Source organism: Chiloscyllium plagiosum, unplaced genomic scaffold (genome assembly GCF_037043375.1).
Source record: "Chiloscyllium plagiosum isolate Xiang-an unplaced genomic scaffold, Cpla_swu_hap1 HiC_scaffold_33, whole genome shotgun sequence".
NCBI lineage: Eukaryota > Metazoa > Chordata > Chondrichthyes > Orectolobiformes > Hemiscylliidae > Chiloscyllium > Chiloscyllium plagiosum.
Window position 1 is genome coordinate 9,698,282 of NW_028270171.1, and position 19,297 is coordinate 9,717,578.

A 19,297-nucleotide genomic window follows, 5' to 3' on the forward strand; every position below is an offset into this window, starting at 1 on the left:
GATACCCTAACTCCCTGATACCCTAACTCCCTTATACCCTAACTCCCAGATACCCTAACTCCCTGATACCCTAACTCCCTGATACCCTAACTCCCCGATACCCTAACTCCCCGATACCCTAACTCCCTGATACCTTAACTCCCCGATTACCTAACTCCCCGATTACCTAACTCCCCGATTCCCTAACTCCCCGATACCTGAACTCCCTGAGACCCTAACTCCCTGATACCCTAACTCTTTTGTACCCTAATTCCCCGATACCCTAACTCCCTTATACCCTAACTCCCTTATACCCTAACTCCCTTATACCCTAACTCCCCGATACCCTAACTCCCTGATACCCTAACTCCCAGATAAGCTAACTCCCTGTTACCCTAACTCCCCGATACCCTAACTTCCTGATACCCTAACTCCCTGTTACCCTAACTCCCTGATACCCTAACTCCCTGATACCCTAACTCCCTGTTACCCTAACTCCCTGATACCCTAACTCCCTGTTACCCTAATTCCCCGATACCCTAACTCCCTTATACCCTAATTCCCCAATACCCTAACTCCCCGATATCCTAACTCCCTTATACCCTAACTCCCCGATATCCTAACTCCCTGAGACCCTAACTCCCCGATACCCTAACTCCCTGATACCCTAACTCCCTTATACCCTAACTCCTTGAGACCCTAACTCCCCGATACCCTAACTCCCTGATACCCTAACTCCCTTATACCCTAACTCCCTGAGACCCTAACACCCCGATACCCTAACTCCCAGAGTCCCTAACTCCCTGAGACCCTGTATATTCCCTCGAATATCTAATTGCAGGCTGCTTTTAAAAATGCCAAGGCAGGTGACAGAGAATACCCATTGATTGCATATCTGATTGTTGGCCTGTTGTGGGCTTGGAGAGTCACTGGTGAAACTTCATCATTGAAAGGTGCTACATAAAACCAAGCGATGGCTCTTGTTGTGAGCTCACATTCAGTGTCTTTATATCAATGCTGACTTCTGACTGAACTTGATCTTTGAGCTAGTTGGTCACCTTTCCCCTCACCCCTCATGGTGTTGTCTGTCCACACCCTACTGCGTGACTTTATGTGCTGTTCCATAACATTGGAGGTGTAATTGTGTAGTGGCAATGTCTCTGGACTAGTAACTCCAGGCCAATGCTCTGGGGGACAGCGGTTGCTATCCCACCAGGGTCCAGCTGATAAAATTAAATCCAATAAATAAGTCTGGAATTAAAAACTTATCTCAGTAATGGTGACTGTGACAACCATCGTGTTTAAAAACTCACCCAATACTCTTTCAGGAAGGGAATCTGCCCCTTATATCACTAGGATATGTATCCATCCCAGATGTAAGTCTTCCGAGCAGGTTGACATGCCCTGATGGGTTTATTGCGCATGCCCTCATTGCCCTGAAGAAGGCGTTAGTGAGCTGTCTTGTTGAACCGCTGCAACCCTTTGAGTGTTGTGGTAAGAGTTAGGGACACCCACGGTGCTATTCGGAGCAAGTTCCAGAAATTTGACCCAGCGACGGTGAAGGAACAGCCGAAGTGCTTCTGAGTCAGGATGGCGTTAGGTTTGAAGGGGAACTTGAAGTTGATGGTGCCGCCATGTATCTGTAGCCTTTGTCCTTCGAGGTGGTAGAGTGGGTTTGGGAAGTGCTGTCAAAGGAGCCTTGGTGAGATGTGGATGGTGAACATGACAGCCCCTGTGCATCGCTGGTGGAGGGAATGGATGCTGCAACTGGTGGGTGTGGTGCCAGTCAAACAGGCTGCTGTGGTCTGGATGGTGTCAAGCTTCTTGAATGTTGTTGAGGCTGCATCCTCCAGGTCAAAGGGAGGATTCTATCACACTGCTGACTTATGTCTTGTAGGCAATGGGCTTGCCATTGGGGGAGCGAGGAGGGGTCTTCCTTATCACTCAGTTCCTCACCCTCTGACCTGCTCTTGTGATGATATAGTTGGTCCCGTTGAGATTCTGGTCAGTGAAAACCTTCTGAAAGGTTAGGGATGGGGATTTCAGTGATGGTAACACCATCTACTATCCTGAATGTCCCATTGTGTAATGGCAGTGGAGTTGTTCACCAACCAGTGAAGATCAGTCTCAGTGAATGAGTTTGCACCTGATCCAGTGAGGAACATCCCAAGGGTTGGGAATCATCGGAAACCATAGATCCAAAATATTTCTGTTCTCAATCCACTTGTCTCTTGGCCCTGTGACAAATAACTCATCAGTAATATTTTGGGAACACTGTATTGCAATGATATATTCAAGTGTTCATAGAGAAGTACAGCACGGAAGGAGATCCTTCGGTCCAACTCATCCATGCCGTCCAGATATCCTAAATTAACCTAGTCCCACTTGTCAGCACTTAGCCCATATCCCTCTAAACCCTTCCTATTCATATACCCATCCAGATGCCTTTTAAAAGTTGTAATTGTACCAGCCTCCACCACTTCCTCTGGCAGCTCATTCCATACACGTACCACCCTCTGCATGAAAAAGTTGCCCCTTAGGTCTCTTTTATCTCTTTCCCCTCTCACCCTAAACCTATGCCCTCTAGTTCTGGACTCTCCCACCCCAGGGAAAAGACTTTGTCTATTTATCCTATCCATGCCCGTCATGATTTTATAAACCTCTATCAGGTCACCCCTCAGGCTCCAATGCTCCAAGGAAAACAGCCCCAGCCTGTTCAGCCTCTCCCTATAGCTCAAACCCTTTAACTCCGGCAACATCCTTGTAAATCTTTTCTGCACCCTTTCAATTTCACAAAATTCTTCGCAAAGCAGGGAGACCAGAAATGAACGCAGCATTCTGAAAGTAGCCAAACCAATGTCCTGTACAACTGCAACATGACATCCAAGTCCTATGCTCAATGCACTGACCGCTAACCGTTACAGACCAGAAGGAGGCTATTTGGCCAATGGTGCCTACACCAGTTCTATTCCCTTGTGCCTCTCCCCATTTCCCTGAACACCACTTCAATCCAAATGTTGATCCAATGCCTCTCTCCAATGCCTCATTCCCAGGCAGTGTATTCTTTATATTAACTACTTGCCGAGTGAAAAAGACTTTTCCCACCTTACCCTTGCGTCGTTTGCGTGTCACCTGAAACCTCAGGCATCTCGCTCTTTTTCCTTTTGCAAAGGGAGCAGCTTCGACCTATCTACTCTCGCCATCCCAAACACGATTTTGAAATCTCGGTCCAATCTCTTCGTTCCAAAGAGAACAGTCCCGAATTTGCCAATCTATCTTCGCTTTTCGAATTCTCTTCCCCAGAGAGCAGTGGAGGCTGGGATCACTGAATGTACTGAATGCTGAGTTAGAGAGAGGTTGGATTGACGAGGGAGTCAAGGGTTCGGGAGGACATTGGAGTTAAGGAACACAATCAGGTGAACTGTAATCCTACTGCTAGGCAGAGAAGGCTCAAGGAAGGAAATGGCTGACTCCTGCTTCTGCTTCTCAAGATCGTAAAGATATTCCAGTACATTATTGGTTGTTCTGTGCAAAATGCTTCCCCCAGGAAAGACATAAAGGCAGTCACTATTGGTCCTTTCAAATTAGTGACGGGGGGAAAGATATAAAAGGGACCTGAGGGGCAACTTTTTCACACAAAGGGTGGTGCGTGTATGGAATGAGCTGCCAGAGGAAGTGTTGGAGGCTGGTACAATTACAGCATTTAAAAGGCATCCGGATGGGTTTATGAATAGGAAGGGTTTAGAGGGATATGAGTCAAGTGCTGACAAACAGGACTGGATTAATTTAGGATATCTGGTCAGCATGGACGAGTTGGACCGAAGGTTTCCGTGCTGTACATCTCTGTAACTCCACAACTTAATTCTGCAGTTCTATGATGAATGAGAATTGTATGGGAAGAAATTCCTCCTCATCTCTGTCTGAAATGGGAAATCCATTTTAGAGTGCCCCATACGAGGAAATGTGCTCTCAGCATCTCCCCTGTCACCAACACCCGCTGTAGCTATTGTAACACTTCTCCCATTTCTCTCTATCTCTCTCGCAAGAAAGGTCAACGTTCACAGAATTATAGAGCTGTCCTTTCCCTATCCATGCCCCTCTATGTTAAAAATCGCACAACACCAGGTTATAATCCAACAGGTTTATTTGGAAGCACGAGCTTTCGGAGCGCGGCTCTACAACCACCTGATGAAGCAGCAACGCTCCAAAAGCTAGTGCTTCCATATAAACCTGTTGGACTGTAACCTGGTGTGCAATTTTTAACTTTGTACTCCCCGTCCAACACCCGCACCTCCAAATCATGCCCCTCATGATTTTATAAACCTTTATAAGGTCATCCCTCAGCCTCCGATGCTCCAGGGAAAATAACCTCAGCCTATTCAGCCTCTCCCGATAGCTTAAACCCTCCAACCCTGGTAACACCATATTTTCTGCACCCTTTTGAGTTTAACAATATCCTTCCTATAGCAGGGAGACCAGAATGGAATGCAGTATTCCAAAAGTGGCCTCACCAATATCCTGTACAGCCGCAACATGACCTCCCAACTTATATACTCAACGCACTGACCAATTGTCTTTCTAATTCCTTGCTTCCTGCCCTCTGAACAGTCCTGTTATTGGGAATACCTTCACCAGAGGAAAGAATTTCTCCTCCATGTTACCAACTCCTTTGACCAACCTGAAATTGTAAGAAGTGAAGAAATGGTGGAAAGGTGCCGAGGAATCGGGATCTTGCTTCTCTCCCTGTGGGAGACACAACGCTGTTTCAGGAGCTGGTTGGATGTTTCTGACCCAGATGTTAGATACAAGCAGAAGTAGGCCATTCAGGCCATCGAGTCTGTTACACCATTCAATGAGATCACAGCTGATCTGATAATTCCTGCCCTTTCCCCATGACCCCTGATTCCCTTACTGAATAAAAATCAATCTCAGCCTTGAATATATTCAATGCCCCAGCCTCGACAGCCCATTGTGGTTAAGAATTCTGCAAAGAGAAGAAGTTTCTCATTGTCTCTGTCTTAGAGGTGCAATCCCTTACTCTGACATTAGGCCCTTCTGGTCCAAGACTCTTCTACAACCATCTACCCCTATATGGTTCAATAAGGTCACCTCTCATACCTCTAAACTCCAGGCCTGATCCATTGACATCGCCACCTAAGACAGTCCCTCCGTACTTATGACCTTGCTCTGGACTGCCTGCAACGCCAACATGTCTTGCCTTAGCCAAAGGGTCCAAAACTATTCCCAGTATTCTCAGTGGGAGGCCCGACCTTTGCCCTCTACTTCAGGGAAAGATCTGGATGTATTGGTTACTACTGTCCCCACACTGGCATCTTTCCCAGGCACCCATTGGTAGTGGTCAGGAAGGAGCATGGTCGACTAATTCCTCACATGGTCTTATTGATTCTGGTCTTCACTGTCATGTCCCACACGGAATGTTGACTGTTTGTGGGAATTTGGCTACAAGATGGTCAAATGTTCTGCCTCAGGGAATCTGTATGCGGTGGGCAAATAGCGTGGGCACGCGTGTGGATTGGCCTTGCCAAATTGCCCCATGATGTGCAGTCTAGCTGGGTTAACTGGGCTAGGGTGGAATTCCCTTCGGAGGGTTGGTGCAGACTTGATGGGCTGAATGGCTTCCATCTGCACTCTCGGGATTCCATGATTTCTGTATCATCCAGCCGGGGGTCGAGTGGGGAAGGGGGAGTGCGGATGGAAATTGGGTCTGTACTCGAAAAGTGAAGGTCTTTCAGGACTGTGGTGAAAGAACAGGGCCTGAACTGACAGGACAGCACAAAGAGTTGGCCCAGCCCTGATGGGCCGAATGGCCCATTTCTCCTCTTCTGTGTGACTCCGAATGCTAAAGAAATTTGAAATATCTCGGCTCATTGTCCAAGCAGATGGGTCGCTGATCTTTTCTTCTCTCAGTGAATCTCTGAGTGGCCTTGTACAACAGAGGCAGGGAACACAGCAGACAGTCATAGAATCTCGACAGTGTGGAAGCTGGCCATTGAGTCCACACTAACCCCCCGAACAGCATCCCACCCAGACCACCCCATCCCTGTAACCCCACGTGGCTAACCCATCTAGCCTGCACATCCCTGAACACTATGGGGCAATTTCCTATTGGCCAATCCACCCAAACCTGCGCATCTTTGGATTGTGGGAGGAAACCGGGGCACCCAGAGGAAACTCACACAGACAATGGGGAAAATGTGCAAACTCCACACAGGGTAGAATTGAACCCAGGTCCCTGGCACTGTGAGGCAGCAGTGCTTACTACTGAACCACCGTGCCAACTTTATGTTTCATCCCCATTTTAAAGTCAATCATACTTTACCTCATTACAAATCGCTCTGTCCACATTTACAATAGAAAATGTATGTAAACATCACACTGTAATGACAACATTTCACCAATAATGACACTGCAGCATCACCATGGGGATGACGGAACGGTACTCAGAAACTTTCAGAGTGGTCTCTTCAATTGGAAATTTAGGGGGTTGTAACAAGGATCAGGAAAATTGTACGGATGAGAAATTTTTAGCATTGTGATCTCGGCAGCTGTAGTGGATATTCCGGCTGGAGTATAAATCTCTGTTGTGTTTTCTCGTGCCTGCTGACATTTCTCTCACTTCGCTCTGAGCGTTGAAAAATAGGAAGCCATCGCATTTGCAAGAAAGAGCATCTACTTGTGAGGGGAAATGGAACTTTGCCAGTCTGAGAGGAGAAAAACACTTGCATGTGTACTAACCTCAAAACTTCTCCGAGTTTTTCACATCCAGCACCATCCGACAACTCCCTGAGATCACTGCAATTCCGCAAACCTAGCCTATTCGGGAAACCATCAGTTCAAATGGATGTCAGTTTCCTGTTGATATTTTACCCAGCTGACACCACTTGACAGACAATGGGGCATCGCTGGGTGGTCCCAGCATTTATTGCCTGTCCCTAGATGCCCCTTGAGAAGGTGGTGGTGAGCTGCCTTCTTGAACTGCTGCATTTTCTTTGCTGTACGTAGACCCACAATTCCCGTAGGGAGGGAATTCCAACATTATGACCCAGTGACTCTGAAGGAACAGCGATATATTTCCACGTGTCCAGTTCTGGTCGCCCTGTTACAGGAAGGATGTTATTAATCTGGAGAGGGTACAGAAGAGATTTAGAACATAGAACATAGAACATAGAACAATACAGCACAGAACAGGCCCTTCGGCCCAAGATGTTGTGCCGAACTTCTAACCTAGATTAAGTACCCATCCATGTACCTATCCAAATGCCGCTTAAAGGTCGCCAATGATTCCGACTCTACCACACCCACGGGCAGCGCATTCCATGCCCCCACCACTCTCTGGGTAAAGAACCCACCCCTGACATCTCCCCTATACCTTCCACCCTTCACCTTAAATTTATGTCCCCTTGTAACACTCTGTTGTACCCGGGGAAAAAGTTTCTGACTGTCTACTCTATCTATTCCTCTGATCATCTTATAAACCTCTATCAAGTCACCCCTCATCCTTCGCCGTTCCAACAAGAAAAGGCCGAGAACTCTCAACCTATCCTCGTACGACTTCCTCTCCATTCCAGGCAACATCCTGGTAAATCTTCTCTGCACCCTCTCCAAAGCTTCCACATCTTTCCTAAAGTGAGGCGACCAGAACTGCACACAGTACTCCAACTGTGGCCTAACCAAAGTCCTGTACAGCTGCAACATCACTTCACGACTCTTGAATTCAATCCCTCTGCTAATGAACGATAATACTCCATAGGCCTTCTTACAAACTCTATCCACCTGAGTGGCAACCTTCAAAGATCTATGTACATAGACCCCAAGATCCCTCTGTTCCTCCACCTGACTAAGAACCCGACCATTAACCCTGTATTCCGCATTCTTATTTGTTCTTCCAAAATGGACAACCTCACACTTGGCAGGGTTGAACTCCATCTGCCACTCCTCAGCCCAGCTCTGCATCATATCTAAGTCCATCTGCAGCCGACAACAGCCCTCCTCACTGTCCACAACTCCACCTATCTTCGTATCATCTGCAAATTTACTGACCCACCCTTCGACTCCCTCATCTAAGTCATTAATAAAAATTACAAACAGCAGAGGACCCAGAACTGATCCCTGCGGAACTCCACTTGTAACTGGGCTCCAGGCTGAATATTTACCATCTACCACCACTCTCTGCTTTCGACCGGTTAGCCAGTTTTCTATCCAATTGGCCAAATTTCCCTCTATCCCATGCCTCCTGACTTTCCGCATAAGCCTACCATGGGGAACCTTATCAAATGCCTTACTAAAATCCATGTACACTACATCCACTGCTCTTCCCTCATCCACATGCTTGGTCACCTCCTCGAAGAATTCAATAAGACTTGTAAGGCAAGACCTACCCTTCACAAATCCGTGCTGGCTGTCCCTAATCAAGCAGTGTCTTTCCAGATACTCATAAATCCTATCCCTCAGTACCCTTTCCATTACTTTGCCTACCACAGAAGAAAGACTAACAGGCCTGTAATTCCCGGGGTTATCCCTATTCCCTTTTTTGAACAGGGGCACAACATTCGCTACTCTCCAGTCCCCTGGTACCACCCCCGTTGCCAGTGAAGACGAGAAGATCATTGCCAACGGTACTGCAATTTCCTCTCTTGCTTCCCACATAATCCTAGGATATATCCCGTCAGGCCCGGGGGACTTGTCTATCCTCAAGTTGTTCAAAATGTCCAACACATCTTCCTTCCTAACACGTATCTCTTCTAGCTTGCCAGTCCATTTCACACTCTCCTCTTCTACAATACGGTCCCTCTCGTTCGTAAATACTGAAGAGAAGTACTTGTTCAAGACCTCTCCTATCTCTTCCGACTCAATACACAGTCTCCCACTACTGTCCTTGATCGGACCTACCCTCGTTCTCGTCATTTACCGGCATGTTTCTGGCAATGCAGGGTTTGAGATATAACAAGAGACTGGATAGTCTGGGACTTTCTCTCATTGAAGCATAGGAGGTTGAGGGGTGACCTTATAGACGTTTATAAAATCATGTAAGTCATAGATAAGTCGTAGGTGTCTGTTCCCTAGAGTGGGGGATTTCAAAACTGGGACATATTTTCAAGGTGAGAGGAGAAAGATTTATAAAGACACGAGGGGCAATTTTCTTTTACGCAGAGGGTGGTTCATGTGTGGAATGAACTTCCAGAGGAAGTGGTGGATGCAGGTACAGTTAAAATGTTTAAAAACACTTAGATAAGTACATGAATGAGAAAGGTTTGGAGGTATATGAGCCAGGAGCAGGCAGGTAGGGCTAGTTTAGTTTGGGATTATAGTCAGCATGGACTGGTTGGACCGAAGGGTCTGTTGTCGTGCTGTGTGACTCGATAACTCTTAAGTTAAAAATCACACAACACCAGGTTACAGTCCAACAGGTTTATTTGGAAGCACTAGTTTTCGGAGCGCGGCTCCTTCATCACGTGGTGAACCGAAAGCTAGTGCTTCCAATTAAACCTGTTGGACTAAAACCTGGTGTTGTGTGATTTTTAACTTTGTCCACCCCAGTCCAACACCAGCATCTCCGAATCTATAACTCTAAGTCAGAATGGTGATGACTTGGAGGGGAACTTTGGTTGGTCGTTCACTCTGATATGGGTCATTATTGTCCATCACAAGTTGTCCTTGGAAAGTGATAGTGAATCTTGAACCCCAGCTGCCCCATGGTTTCAGTGCCTCCCGAGTGCTGTTAGAGAAGGAGTCCGTGATTTCGACGTATCAGTGACAATAAAGGAAGGCGGGATGTGTTCCCAAGTCAGGATACTGATTCAATCCGAGTAGAAATTCAGAAACGATAGATATCCCATACGTCTGCCTGCCCCAAAACCTGGGAGTTCCCTCACTGCACCACTCCATCAGCCCGACTCCCTTTCCTTCTTCATCACACTCCGTAATGGCTGACCTCTTTGGCTGAAGTTCGGGTCACCTGTTACAGGATCTCCTTAGGTAAGGCTTGTGTGTTGGGGGGGGGGAATTATAGAGGTTTATAAAATCAGGAGAGGCATGGATAGGGTCAAGAGACAAGGTCTTTTCACCGAGGTGGGGGAGTTCAGTACCAGAGGGCATAGGTTTAGAGTGAGAGGGGAAAGATTTAAAAGGAACCTAAGGGGCAATTTTTTCGCACAGAGGGTGATGCATGTATGGAATGAGCTGCCAGAGGAAGAGGTGGAGGCTGTTGCAATTACAACATTAAAAGGCATCTGGATGGGTATATGAATAGGAAAGGTTTAGAGAGATATAGGCCAAATACTGGGAAATGGGATTAGGTTATCTTACGATACCTGGTCAGCTTGGATGAGTTGGACTGAAGAGTCTGTTTCTGTGCTGTAGAGCTCAATGACTCTATAACTCGGTGTCAAATCTTGATTGATTGTTACTACTGTGAAAAGTGCGAGAACATGACACCACGTTAAAGCAGCTATATAAATGCAAGTTGCTTTAACGCAGGGAATTTATGGCAAGCCATTTGTGCACAGCAAGATCCCACAGGTGGTCATTGGAGAAGTGGAGAAGGGGTCTCACAGAATCTGTTACATCTACTTAGGAGAGACCTTGGTTTAAAGCTTCTTACGGAAACACTCACCTCAGATAGTGCAGCGCTCCTTCTGCAGAACAACAGAGGGAAAGCCTGACTTGTTTATCAGTAACTCAGCCAATATGGTCAATGCTCAGTCCCTTCTGCACTGTCACACAGTGGCAACACACCAAATCTGCTTTGATAGCACCTTCCAAACCTGTGATCCAGAAGGACAAGGGGATGGCAACACCATCTTCTGCAAGTTCTCTTCCAAGCCACTCACCATCCTGACTTGGAAATACGCCACTCTTTATTCACTCACTGATTCAAAATGTTGGTACTTTCTACCGAGTGACATTTCTGTCATGGGGCCCTGGGGAGTGTTCAAAGGAGATTTTCTAGAACGATGCCAGGAATGAGGGATTTTAGATACAAGGAAAGTTCAGATAGATTGAGCTTATTCTCCCTGGAGCAGAGAAGTTGAAGAAGTGACCTTATTGAGATATTCAGGTATGAACAATTTTGACAGGGTAAAGAAAGATATTCTGTTTCCATTAGCTGGTATGTCAATAACTTGGGTCACAATTTCCAGACTGTCAGAAAGAGTAGATGGGCAGGAGGCTGGAAGAACACAGCAAGCCAGGCAGCATCAGGAGGAACAGGCAGGAGGCTGGGGGAACACAGCAAGCCAGGCAGCATCAGGAGGGACAGGCAGGAGGCTGGGGGAACACAGCAAGCCAGACAGCATCAGGAGGGACAGGCAGGAGGCTGGGGGAACACAGCAAGCCAGGCAGCATCAGGAGGGACAGGCAGGAGGCTGGGGGAACACAGCAAGTCAGGCAGCATCAGGAGGGACAGGCAGGTGGCTGGGAGAACACAGCAAGCCAGGCAGCATCAGGAGGGACAGGCAGGAGGCTGGGGGAACACAGCAAGCCAGGCAACATCAGGAGGGACAAGCAGGAGGCTGGGGGAACACAGCAAGCCAGGCAGCATCAGGAGGGACAGGCAGGAGGCTGGGGGAACACAGCAAGCCAGGCAGCACCAGGAGGTGGGGAAGTCGATATTTCAGGTGTAACCCTTCTTCAGGACTAGGGGGTGTCTGTGGGGGAGCTGCAGATAAAGGAAGGTGGCGGGGATAGATGAAGACAGATTGAGGTTACGACCCAGTTGGTCAATGGGAGGGTTAGATCCACTTGGTGGCAGGGAGCAGTGGAAGGGAGGGGGAGGGGGGAAGGGAATTGGGGGATGGGAAGAGAGCTTATTTGAAATTGGAGAACTCAGTGTTGAGTCCTCCGGGATGTAGGCTGCCCAGCCGGAAGATGAGGCACTGCTCCTCCAATTTGCAGTGTGGTTCAATGTGGCAGTGGAGGATAATGGCACTGTCAGCAAGAGAGCTCAGAGTGAGATCAGGAGAAACGTCTACATGCAGAGAGTTGTTAGGATTTGGAATGCGCTGCATGGGAGAGTGAGGGAGGCTGATTCCAAAGGAGGTTTCAAGAGAGAGCAGGATATATATCCGAAAGGATTGAAGTCAAAGGGTTATGGAGATAGGGCTGGAGAGTGCGACTAGCTGGGTAGCTCTTTCAGGAGCCAGTACAGACACAATGGGCCAAATGGCCTTCTCTAGATTGGAACATTCTATGATTCTATGACACGGGCTGTAATGAGTCTGAATCAGACCCATCAACCCCTTCTCGAGAATAAACAGGGATGCGCATGACTCGCTGACCATACCTTGATGCCAAAGCCTCTGGGCAAACAGTACTAGAACACAAAAACACAAGTTACTGGAAAAATTCAGCAGGTCCGGCAGCATCTGTGGAGAGAAAGCAGAGTTAACGTTTTGGGTCGAGTGATCCTCAGAACTGATGGTAGCTAGGAACATGTCCATTTATATGGAGAAGATAGGGTGGGGGGAGGTGTAATGAGAAAACGATGGGTGGGGATAGAGCCCAAAGGCAGAGAAGAACAGTTGGACAGACAAAGGAGAGGGTAACAATCAGCCTGGGAGAATGAATGGGTACTAATGGGGACTGTTAGTGGCTAACAATGGGTTGTGTGTGTAATAGCAGACCATGTGATAACAAGGCCTGGTGTCGGGGGTTTGGGGTCAGAACATGGGAGGAGGTGCCTCAAACCCTAAAATTGTTGAACTCGATGTTGAGTCCAGAAGGCTGTGGAGTCCCTGAGTGGGAAATGTGGTGCTGCCCCTCCAGCCTGCACTGAGCATCACTGGGGCACTGCAGCAAGCCTGAGGCAGAGACGTTGCCCAGGAAACTAGGGGGGGGGCGGGTAGTGGCCATGTCACTGGAACAGTAAGCTAGATGCCCAGGCTGTATTCTGAGGACATGGACAATTCTAATGGCTTGTAGAATTTAAACTCTGCAACTCCGTAATGGTGACCATGACAATTACCACTAATGTCTTTTAGGGAAGGAAATCTGCAGTCCTTACCCAGTCTGGCCTACACGTGACTCCAGACCCACAGTGATGTGGTTGACTCTTTACTGCCCTTTGGGTAATTACGGAATAGCTGATGCCTATATTCCATTAAAGAACACAGAAAACTTAACATAAAGGCCTGGAGGAGGTTAATCAGATGGGTTTTTATAATTGATGATAACTGTCATTGGTCACCAGTACTCAGACAGGCTTTAATTCCCAAAGTTATTAATTGGATTTACAATTCATCAGCTACTGTGTCAGGATTTGAACCTGTGCCTCTCCACCGTTATCCTGGGTGTCTAGATTATTAATCCAACAATATTACCATGGTGCCACCATCACCCCGTCTATGTAGCACTGCGTTTCTCAAATTCAGGCATGTTGCAAACCTCACTGCATTATTTAAAGCTTGGATTCTCAGCGTAAACCTCCTTGTTTTTCTCTCACTCACTCTCTCACTCATATTCACTCTCTGTCTCATTCTCACTTGCTTTCACTCTCTCTGTCTCTCTCACTCTTCCTCCCTCATGCCTTCTCTCTCTCACTCACTCTCCCTCTCTCTCTTTCATGCTTTTTCTCTCTCTCTCTCTCACTCACTCTCTCTCTCTCCCTCCACAACCCCCCTCCACTGTCTGTCTCTCATGCTCTCTCACTCTCTCTCTCTTTCATGCTTTCCCTCTCTCACTCACTCACTCTCTCTTCCTCCTCCCCACTGTCTGTCTCTTATGCTCTCTTGCTCACACTCTCCCCTCCTCTCTCTCTCTCTCTCTCTCCCTCCTCCCCACTGTCTGTCTCTCATGCTCTCTCACTCACTGTCTCTCCCCTCCCCTCTCTCCTTTCCCCCTCACTCTCTTTCATGCTCTTTCTCCTTTTCTCTCCCCCTCCATTGAGATACTGCGTAAAACTGACCTCTCCAGTGGAGTGATGGGTCATCTGTTCGAATGTCTCCCTGTGTGAGTTGATGTCAAATCTAGTTTGGCGTGTGCTCCCCTGGCAGGGCTTATGATGCGCCGCTAAGCTCAAGACGCTACATGAATGCAAGTTGTTGTTGTTGCGATTGGGGTGCTGCAGAATGCCAGGCAATGCCCCACATGGAGGACTGTGTGGAGAGAGAACGAGTGGGAACGTTGAAATTGACAATATTGTGTGTCTTCACTTCAAAGTTGACATCCTTTGCAATCCAGATCATCATAGAATCCCTACAGTGTGGGAACAGGCCATTCGGCCCAACAACTCCACACCAACCCTCCAAAGAGTAACCCACCCAGATCCATTCCCCTACCCTATTACTCTGCATTTCCCTCTGACTAATGCACCTAACCTACACATCCCTGAACACTACAGGCAATTTCCCACGACCAATCCACCCTAACCTGCACATCTTTGGAATGAGGGAGGAAACTGGAGCACCCGGAGGGAACACATGGGGAGAATGTGCAAACTCCACACAACCAGACACCTGAGGTGGGAATCGAACCCGGGTCCCTGGTGCTGTGAGACAGTAGTGCTAACCACTGAGCCACCGTGCAAGGGTGAATAAATCACTGAATAAAAGCAGTGATAATTGGAAATGAAGATGCTGCTCATACTGGAACGCTGTTGTGAGATTTAAAAGACAAGTTGAACCACAATACAACATTTGCAAGTTTACCTGGTTTCCTTTTAACCTTCTGGGAAGTCGGAAGTTGGAAAGGGTGATGGGAGTCTAGTGGAATTGAGACCTCGCATCAGGCTTCCATGTTAGAGACTGATAGAAGCTGATTGATGTGGAATGTCACATGATGAGGAGTGTGGCATGGTGGCTCAGTGTTCACACTGCTGCCTCGCAGCACCAGGGTCCCAGGTTCGATTCCACCCTCAGGTGACTGTGTGGGGTTTGCACATTCTCCCCGTGTCTGCGTGGGTTTCCTCCCACTGTCCAAACGTGTGCAGGTGAGGGTGGATTGGCCGTGGGAAAATTGCACATATAGTGTGCTGGCTAGGTGGGTCAGTCATGGGAAATGTGGGGCTCCAGGGGTGGGATGCTCACCGGAGGGTCAGTGTGGACTCATAGGGCTGAATGGCCTGCTTTCACACTGTAGGGAATTCTATGATGTGAATGTTTTTGCCCTTACGATGGCTGTAGTGGAAAGAAAGTTAGTTCGATAATGGCAGCTTACTGTCGATAATGCTGGGCCCCCATTTGAGAACAACGCACAGGCAACATGTTAATAGATCATTGGCAGCTACTGGGGTCTGAGGGTGGGAGATAATGCTTTTTCTGTTTTCGAAATTCAACTTCAAGAGTGAAGTTCAATTTTAATTTTGCAAATTTGATGAAAGAAAGGGGTCCCGGGTGCATGGCTGGAAGGTGAGACCCCTTTTCACCTGCTCCCTTTGAAACCTGCTGCTCAGAGTGTTGGCATAAGTCCTGGGATTAGGCTCCCGGCCTCTCACTGAGTGTATTGATTAAGTGCGTGGACAGAAGATTGGATTGTGATGTGAGGATGTCCACTTCAGGGAAAGAATGAAAGAACAGGACGTTCAAATCGTAGAATCCCCACAGTGTGGAAGCAGGCCATTCAGACCATCAAGTCCACACCACCCCTTTGAAGGGCATCCCACCCAATCCCTGTGACTCTGCGTTTCCCATGGCCAATCCACCCTAAAATACACATCTTCAGACTGTGGGAGGAAACCCACGCACACGCAGGGAGAATGTGTAATCGCCACACACAGTCCAGATTTGAACCCGGGTCCCTGGGGCTGTGGGGAAGCAGTGCTAACCACTGAGCCACCGTGCCACTCTATATTGCTCAAGGGCAGACAGACATTGAGAATTTTGCAGCATAATGAGATTTGTATGTCTATATATTAAAATTGCTAAAGTTTAGCAAGTATTTTATGGGCGGCACGGTGGCTCAGTGGTTGGCACTGCTGCCTCACAGTGCCAGGGACCTGGGTTTGATTCCATCCTCAGGTGGATCAGTGGTGCTGGAAGAGCACAGCAATTCAGCCCTTCATCAAGGGCTTTTGCCCGAAACGTCGATTTTGCCTGTCCTCGGATGCTGCCTGAATTGCTGTGCTCTTCCAGCACCACTGATCCAGAAGAAAGTTTCCAGCATCTGCAGTCATTGTTTTTACCTCCATCCTCAGGTGACTGTGTGGAGTTTGCACATTTTCCCCGTGTCTGCGTGGGTTTCCTCCTGTTTTCTCCCACAATCCAAAGATGTGTAGGTTAGGTGAATTGGCCATGTTAAATTGCCCACAGTGTTCAGGGATGTGTAGGTTAGGTGCATTAGTCAGGGGTAAATGTAGAGCAGTAGGGGAATGGATCTGGATGGGTTACCCTTTGGAGGGCCGGTGTGGACTTGTTGGGCCAAATGGCTTGTTTCCACACTGTAGGGATTCTATGAGTTCAGAAAGCAAGTGGAGTATTAGCTTTTCTTTCACAAGGAGGATAGAATGGGACAGTCTTGCTATCACAGTGCAGGGTGTTGGCGAGGTTACATTTGGAGCCCTGTTTGATCTCTGTACTAAAGATGCTTGTACACTCAAAGCATTTCAGAGAAGGTTCACTCGACTGATTCCTCGGGTGAAGGGCCATGTGGAAAGGTTGGATCTGGACTCAGTGGAGTTTGAAGCATGGGGTATGTTCCAATTGAAGGCAGTATGATATTGAGATGTCTTGCCAGGGTATCTTTGAAGTGAATGCTTCCCGAGATGGGGAGGGATTTGTGAGGATTGTAAGGAGGTCAGTCAGCTGGATTTAATAGAATCTGAGTTAATAAGTTTTGAGATGATTTGTGGCTCAGGTTGAGGTTCTGGATGTAGTTTTGCTCACTGAGCTGGAAGGTTCATTTTCAGATGTTTCGTCACCATACGAAGTATGTTTATAAACATATAAATAGAACTGGAAGTTTTTGTTGCAAACGTTTCGTCCCCTGTCTAGGTGACATCCTCAGTGCTTGGGAGCCTCCTGTGAAGCGCTTCTGTGGTGTTTCCTCCAGCATTTATAGTGGCCTGTCCCTGCCGCTTCTGGAGGAAACACCACAGAAGCGCTTCACAGGAGGCTCCCAAGCACTGAGGATGTCACCTAGACAGGGGACGAAACGTTTGCAACAAAAACTTCCAGCTCGGCGAACAGAACCACAGCAACGAGCACCTGAGCTACAAATCTTCTCACAAACTTTGAATATAAATAGAAAGCAGGAATCATCAACAGTGCTTCATGTGGAGGCTCACTGATGATGTTAGCTAGCATGGTGACGAAACGTCTGAAAGTGAACCTTCCAACGAGTAAACCTACATCCAGAATCTGAGTTCCCTGATTGGGACTGTTAATCTGTTCCAATCGGGGAGCCCTGGCTGACAGATACGAACAAGAGTGTCAGAGGTTCTGTTCACTCTGAGAGCTGGCTCTGAGGGAGCTGGATCAGTGTCAAGGATTCTCCATTTGTAAATAAAGGGTGACTTGGTGATGGGATACTGGCCTCCATTGAGCTATTTCAGGACCCAGAACTAGTTTACTGATAACAAATTTCCCACTTAGAGCAGAGATAATGAGGAACTTTATCTCTCAGAGGGTCGTTAGCCTTTGGAATTCTTTCCCGGAGCAGGAACGGGGGGTCATTGGATGTATTCAAGGCTAGACTGTACAGATTCACTTGGGTTTGAAGGGGGCAGACAAGAAAATGGAGCTGAGACCTCAGTCAGATGATCTTATTGACTGACCAATAGATGGGCTGAGTGGTCTTCTCCTGCTCCTATCCCTAGTGTTCTTGTGGCAAGGCGGATGGAAAAGGAATTTTTTTGCAAGCTCTGTAATGCCGGTTTTTGCTCTCTCCCTTTTGCAGTGACTACATCATTAAAGAGAAGACAGTCCTGCTGCAGAAAAGAGACAGTGAAGGGTTCGGTTTTGTGCTGCGAGGGGCGAAAGGTAAGACTGGACAGAGCGGTCATTATCTTCCTTTGCGATGCCACACACTCTGTTCTGGCTGGGGTGCCACATGCAGTTGGCAGAGCGAGGGGGGGCGGGGGGGAGCAGATCGAACGTGCCCTGAAGGGGTTGTGGGTGGATCAATCGGCCTCTCCCTCTTCTGGGGCAACAGCAGCAGATACAGGGCAATGCCACCGATCAAAGGAATGGGCCCCAGTTCATGGCGCAGTACAACAGCTGGCCCACAGTAACTGTGACAGCTTTTCGGGAGAGCTGCCCAGTAGTTCCCTGTGGCTCTGTGGACATTTCTGTTTTGAATCTGGTGACCAGCCCTTCTGCAACGGGTAGCAGCTTTCTCCTCAGTCTCAAGGGAACCGGAGTAGGCTATTGACCCCCTTGGGCCTGTTCCACCGTTCATTTTCCTCCTCCCTCACCTTGCCCACCTTTATCAAAGCGCCTGCGTTGTTTCAGTTTCTCCAGTCACTTGGTGAAGGAGATCCAAGGGTAGTGTTCCTGCCTCTTAGCCAGCAGCCCTGGGTTCACGCCCAAACCCAGAACCCAATGGCCAAGGAAGGCCCTGTCAATGACACGGGGGTCCGACACGGTCAGTGTTGACCTGCCAATCCCTCTGGCACACGCTGTCGGCGGGCAGTAACAGCAGGGCAGATCCTGCTCAGACACGTGATGTTGGAGCCTCTCTGGTCAATGTCCGACTGGGAGGAAAGGGTGTGTTACCACAGCAACCCAGATCCCTCTCCCAAGTGAACTGTGACACACAGTCTCCTAGAAGAATCTTCCAACTTCCCAAAACTTGGAACGTTGCTATCCCTTGGCAGACTTCCATAAAGCTCCTGTGCACCCTCCCCACGGCCTATTTATCATTTCTGCCCATGCTGTCTGGCTGGGACCTAGGTAGGGTTTAGCATCTTGGCATGTTGCTTTGTAAGCGGATGTTTTTATTTGGGGGATGCTGACATCATTGGCGTGGTCAGCTGAGACCCTTCGGCCCACCATGTTGTGCTGAACATGACGCCAAATTAAACTAATCCTGCCCTTGGCGCATATCCCTCCATTCCTTGTATGTTCATGTGCTTGTTTAAAAGCCCCTTATATGCCCCATTGTGTCTGCCCCCACCACCACCCCTGGCAGCACGTTCCAGACAATATCCCCAGTAACTCCCCACATCAGTTACCAAACTCGGAGCAAGTTGCTGCAGATGCTGGAATCTGTACTGAGAACACAAAATGCTGGAGATCACAGCGGGTCAGGCAGCATCCATGGAGAGAGAGCAAGCTGTTCACCTCGACTCGAAATGTTAGCTTGCTCTCTCAGTTACAAAGCTGCCTACCTCAGCCTTGAATAGATTCAACGAGGCAACCCCCATTGC

At 48.2% G+C, this 19,297-nt stretch overlaps 1 protein-coding gene across 4 annotated transcripts in view; it reads left to right on the plus strand.

The window, feature by feature from the left end:
* The window catches only part of shank1 (SH3 and multiple ankyrin repeat domains 1), a 534,917-nt gene that overhangs the window by 418,464 nt on the left and 97,156 nt on the right, over positions 1-19,297 (plus strand). For all 4 annotated transcript variants that reach the window (XM_087978262.1, XM_087978261.1, XM_087978264.1 and 1 more), the window contains one exon: positions 17,827-17,909. In XM_087978262.1, the coding sequence (XP_087834388.1) occupies positions 17,827-17,909 (83 nt within the window). The remainder of the gene's footprint in view (positions 1-17,826; positions 17,910-19,297) is intronic.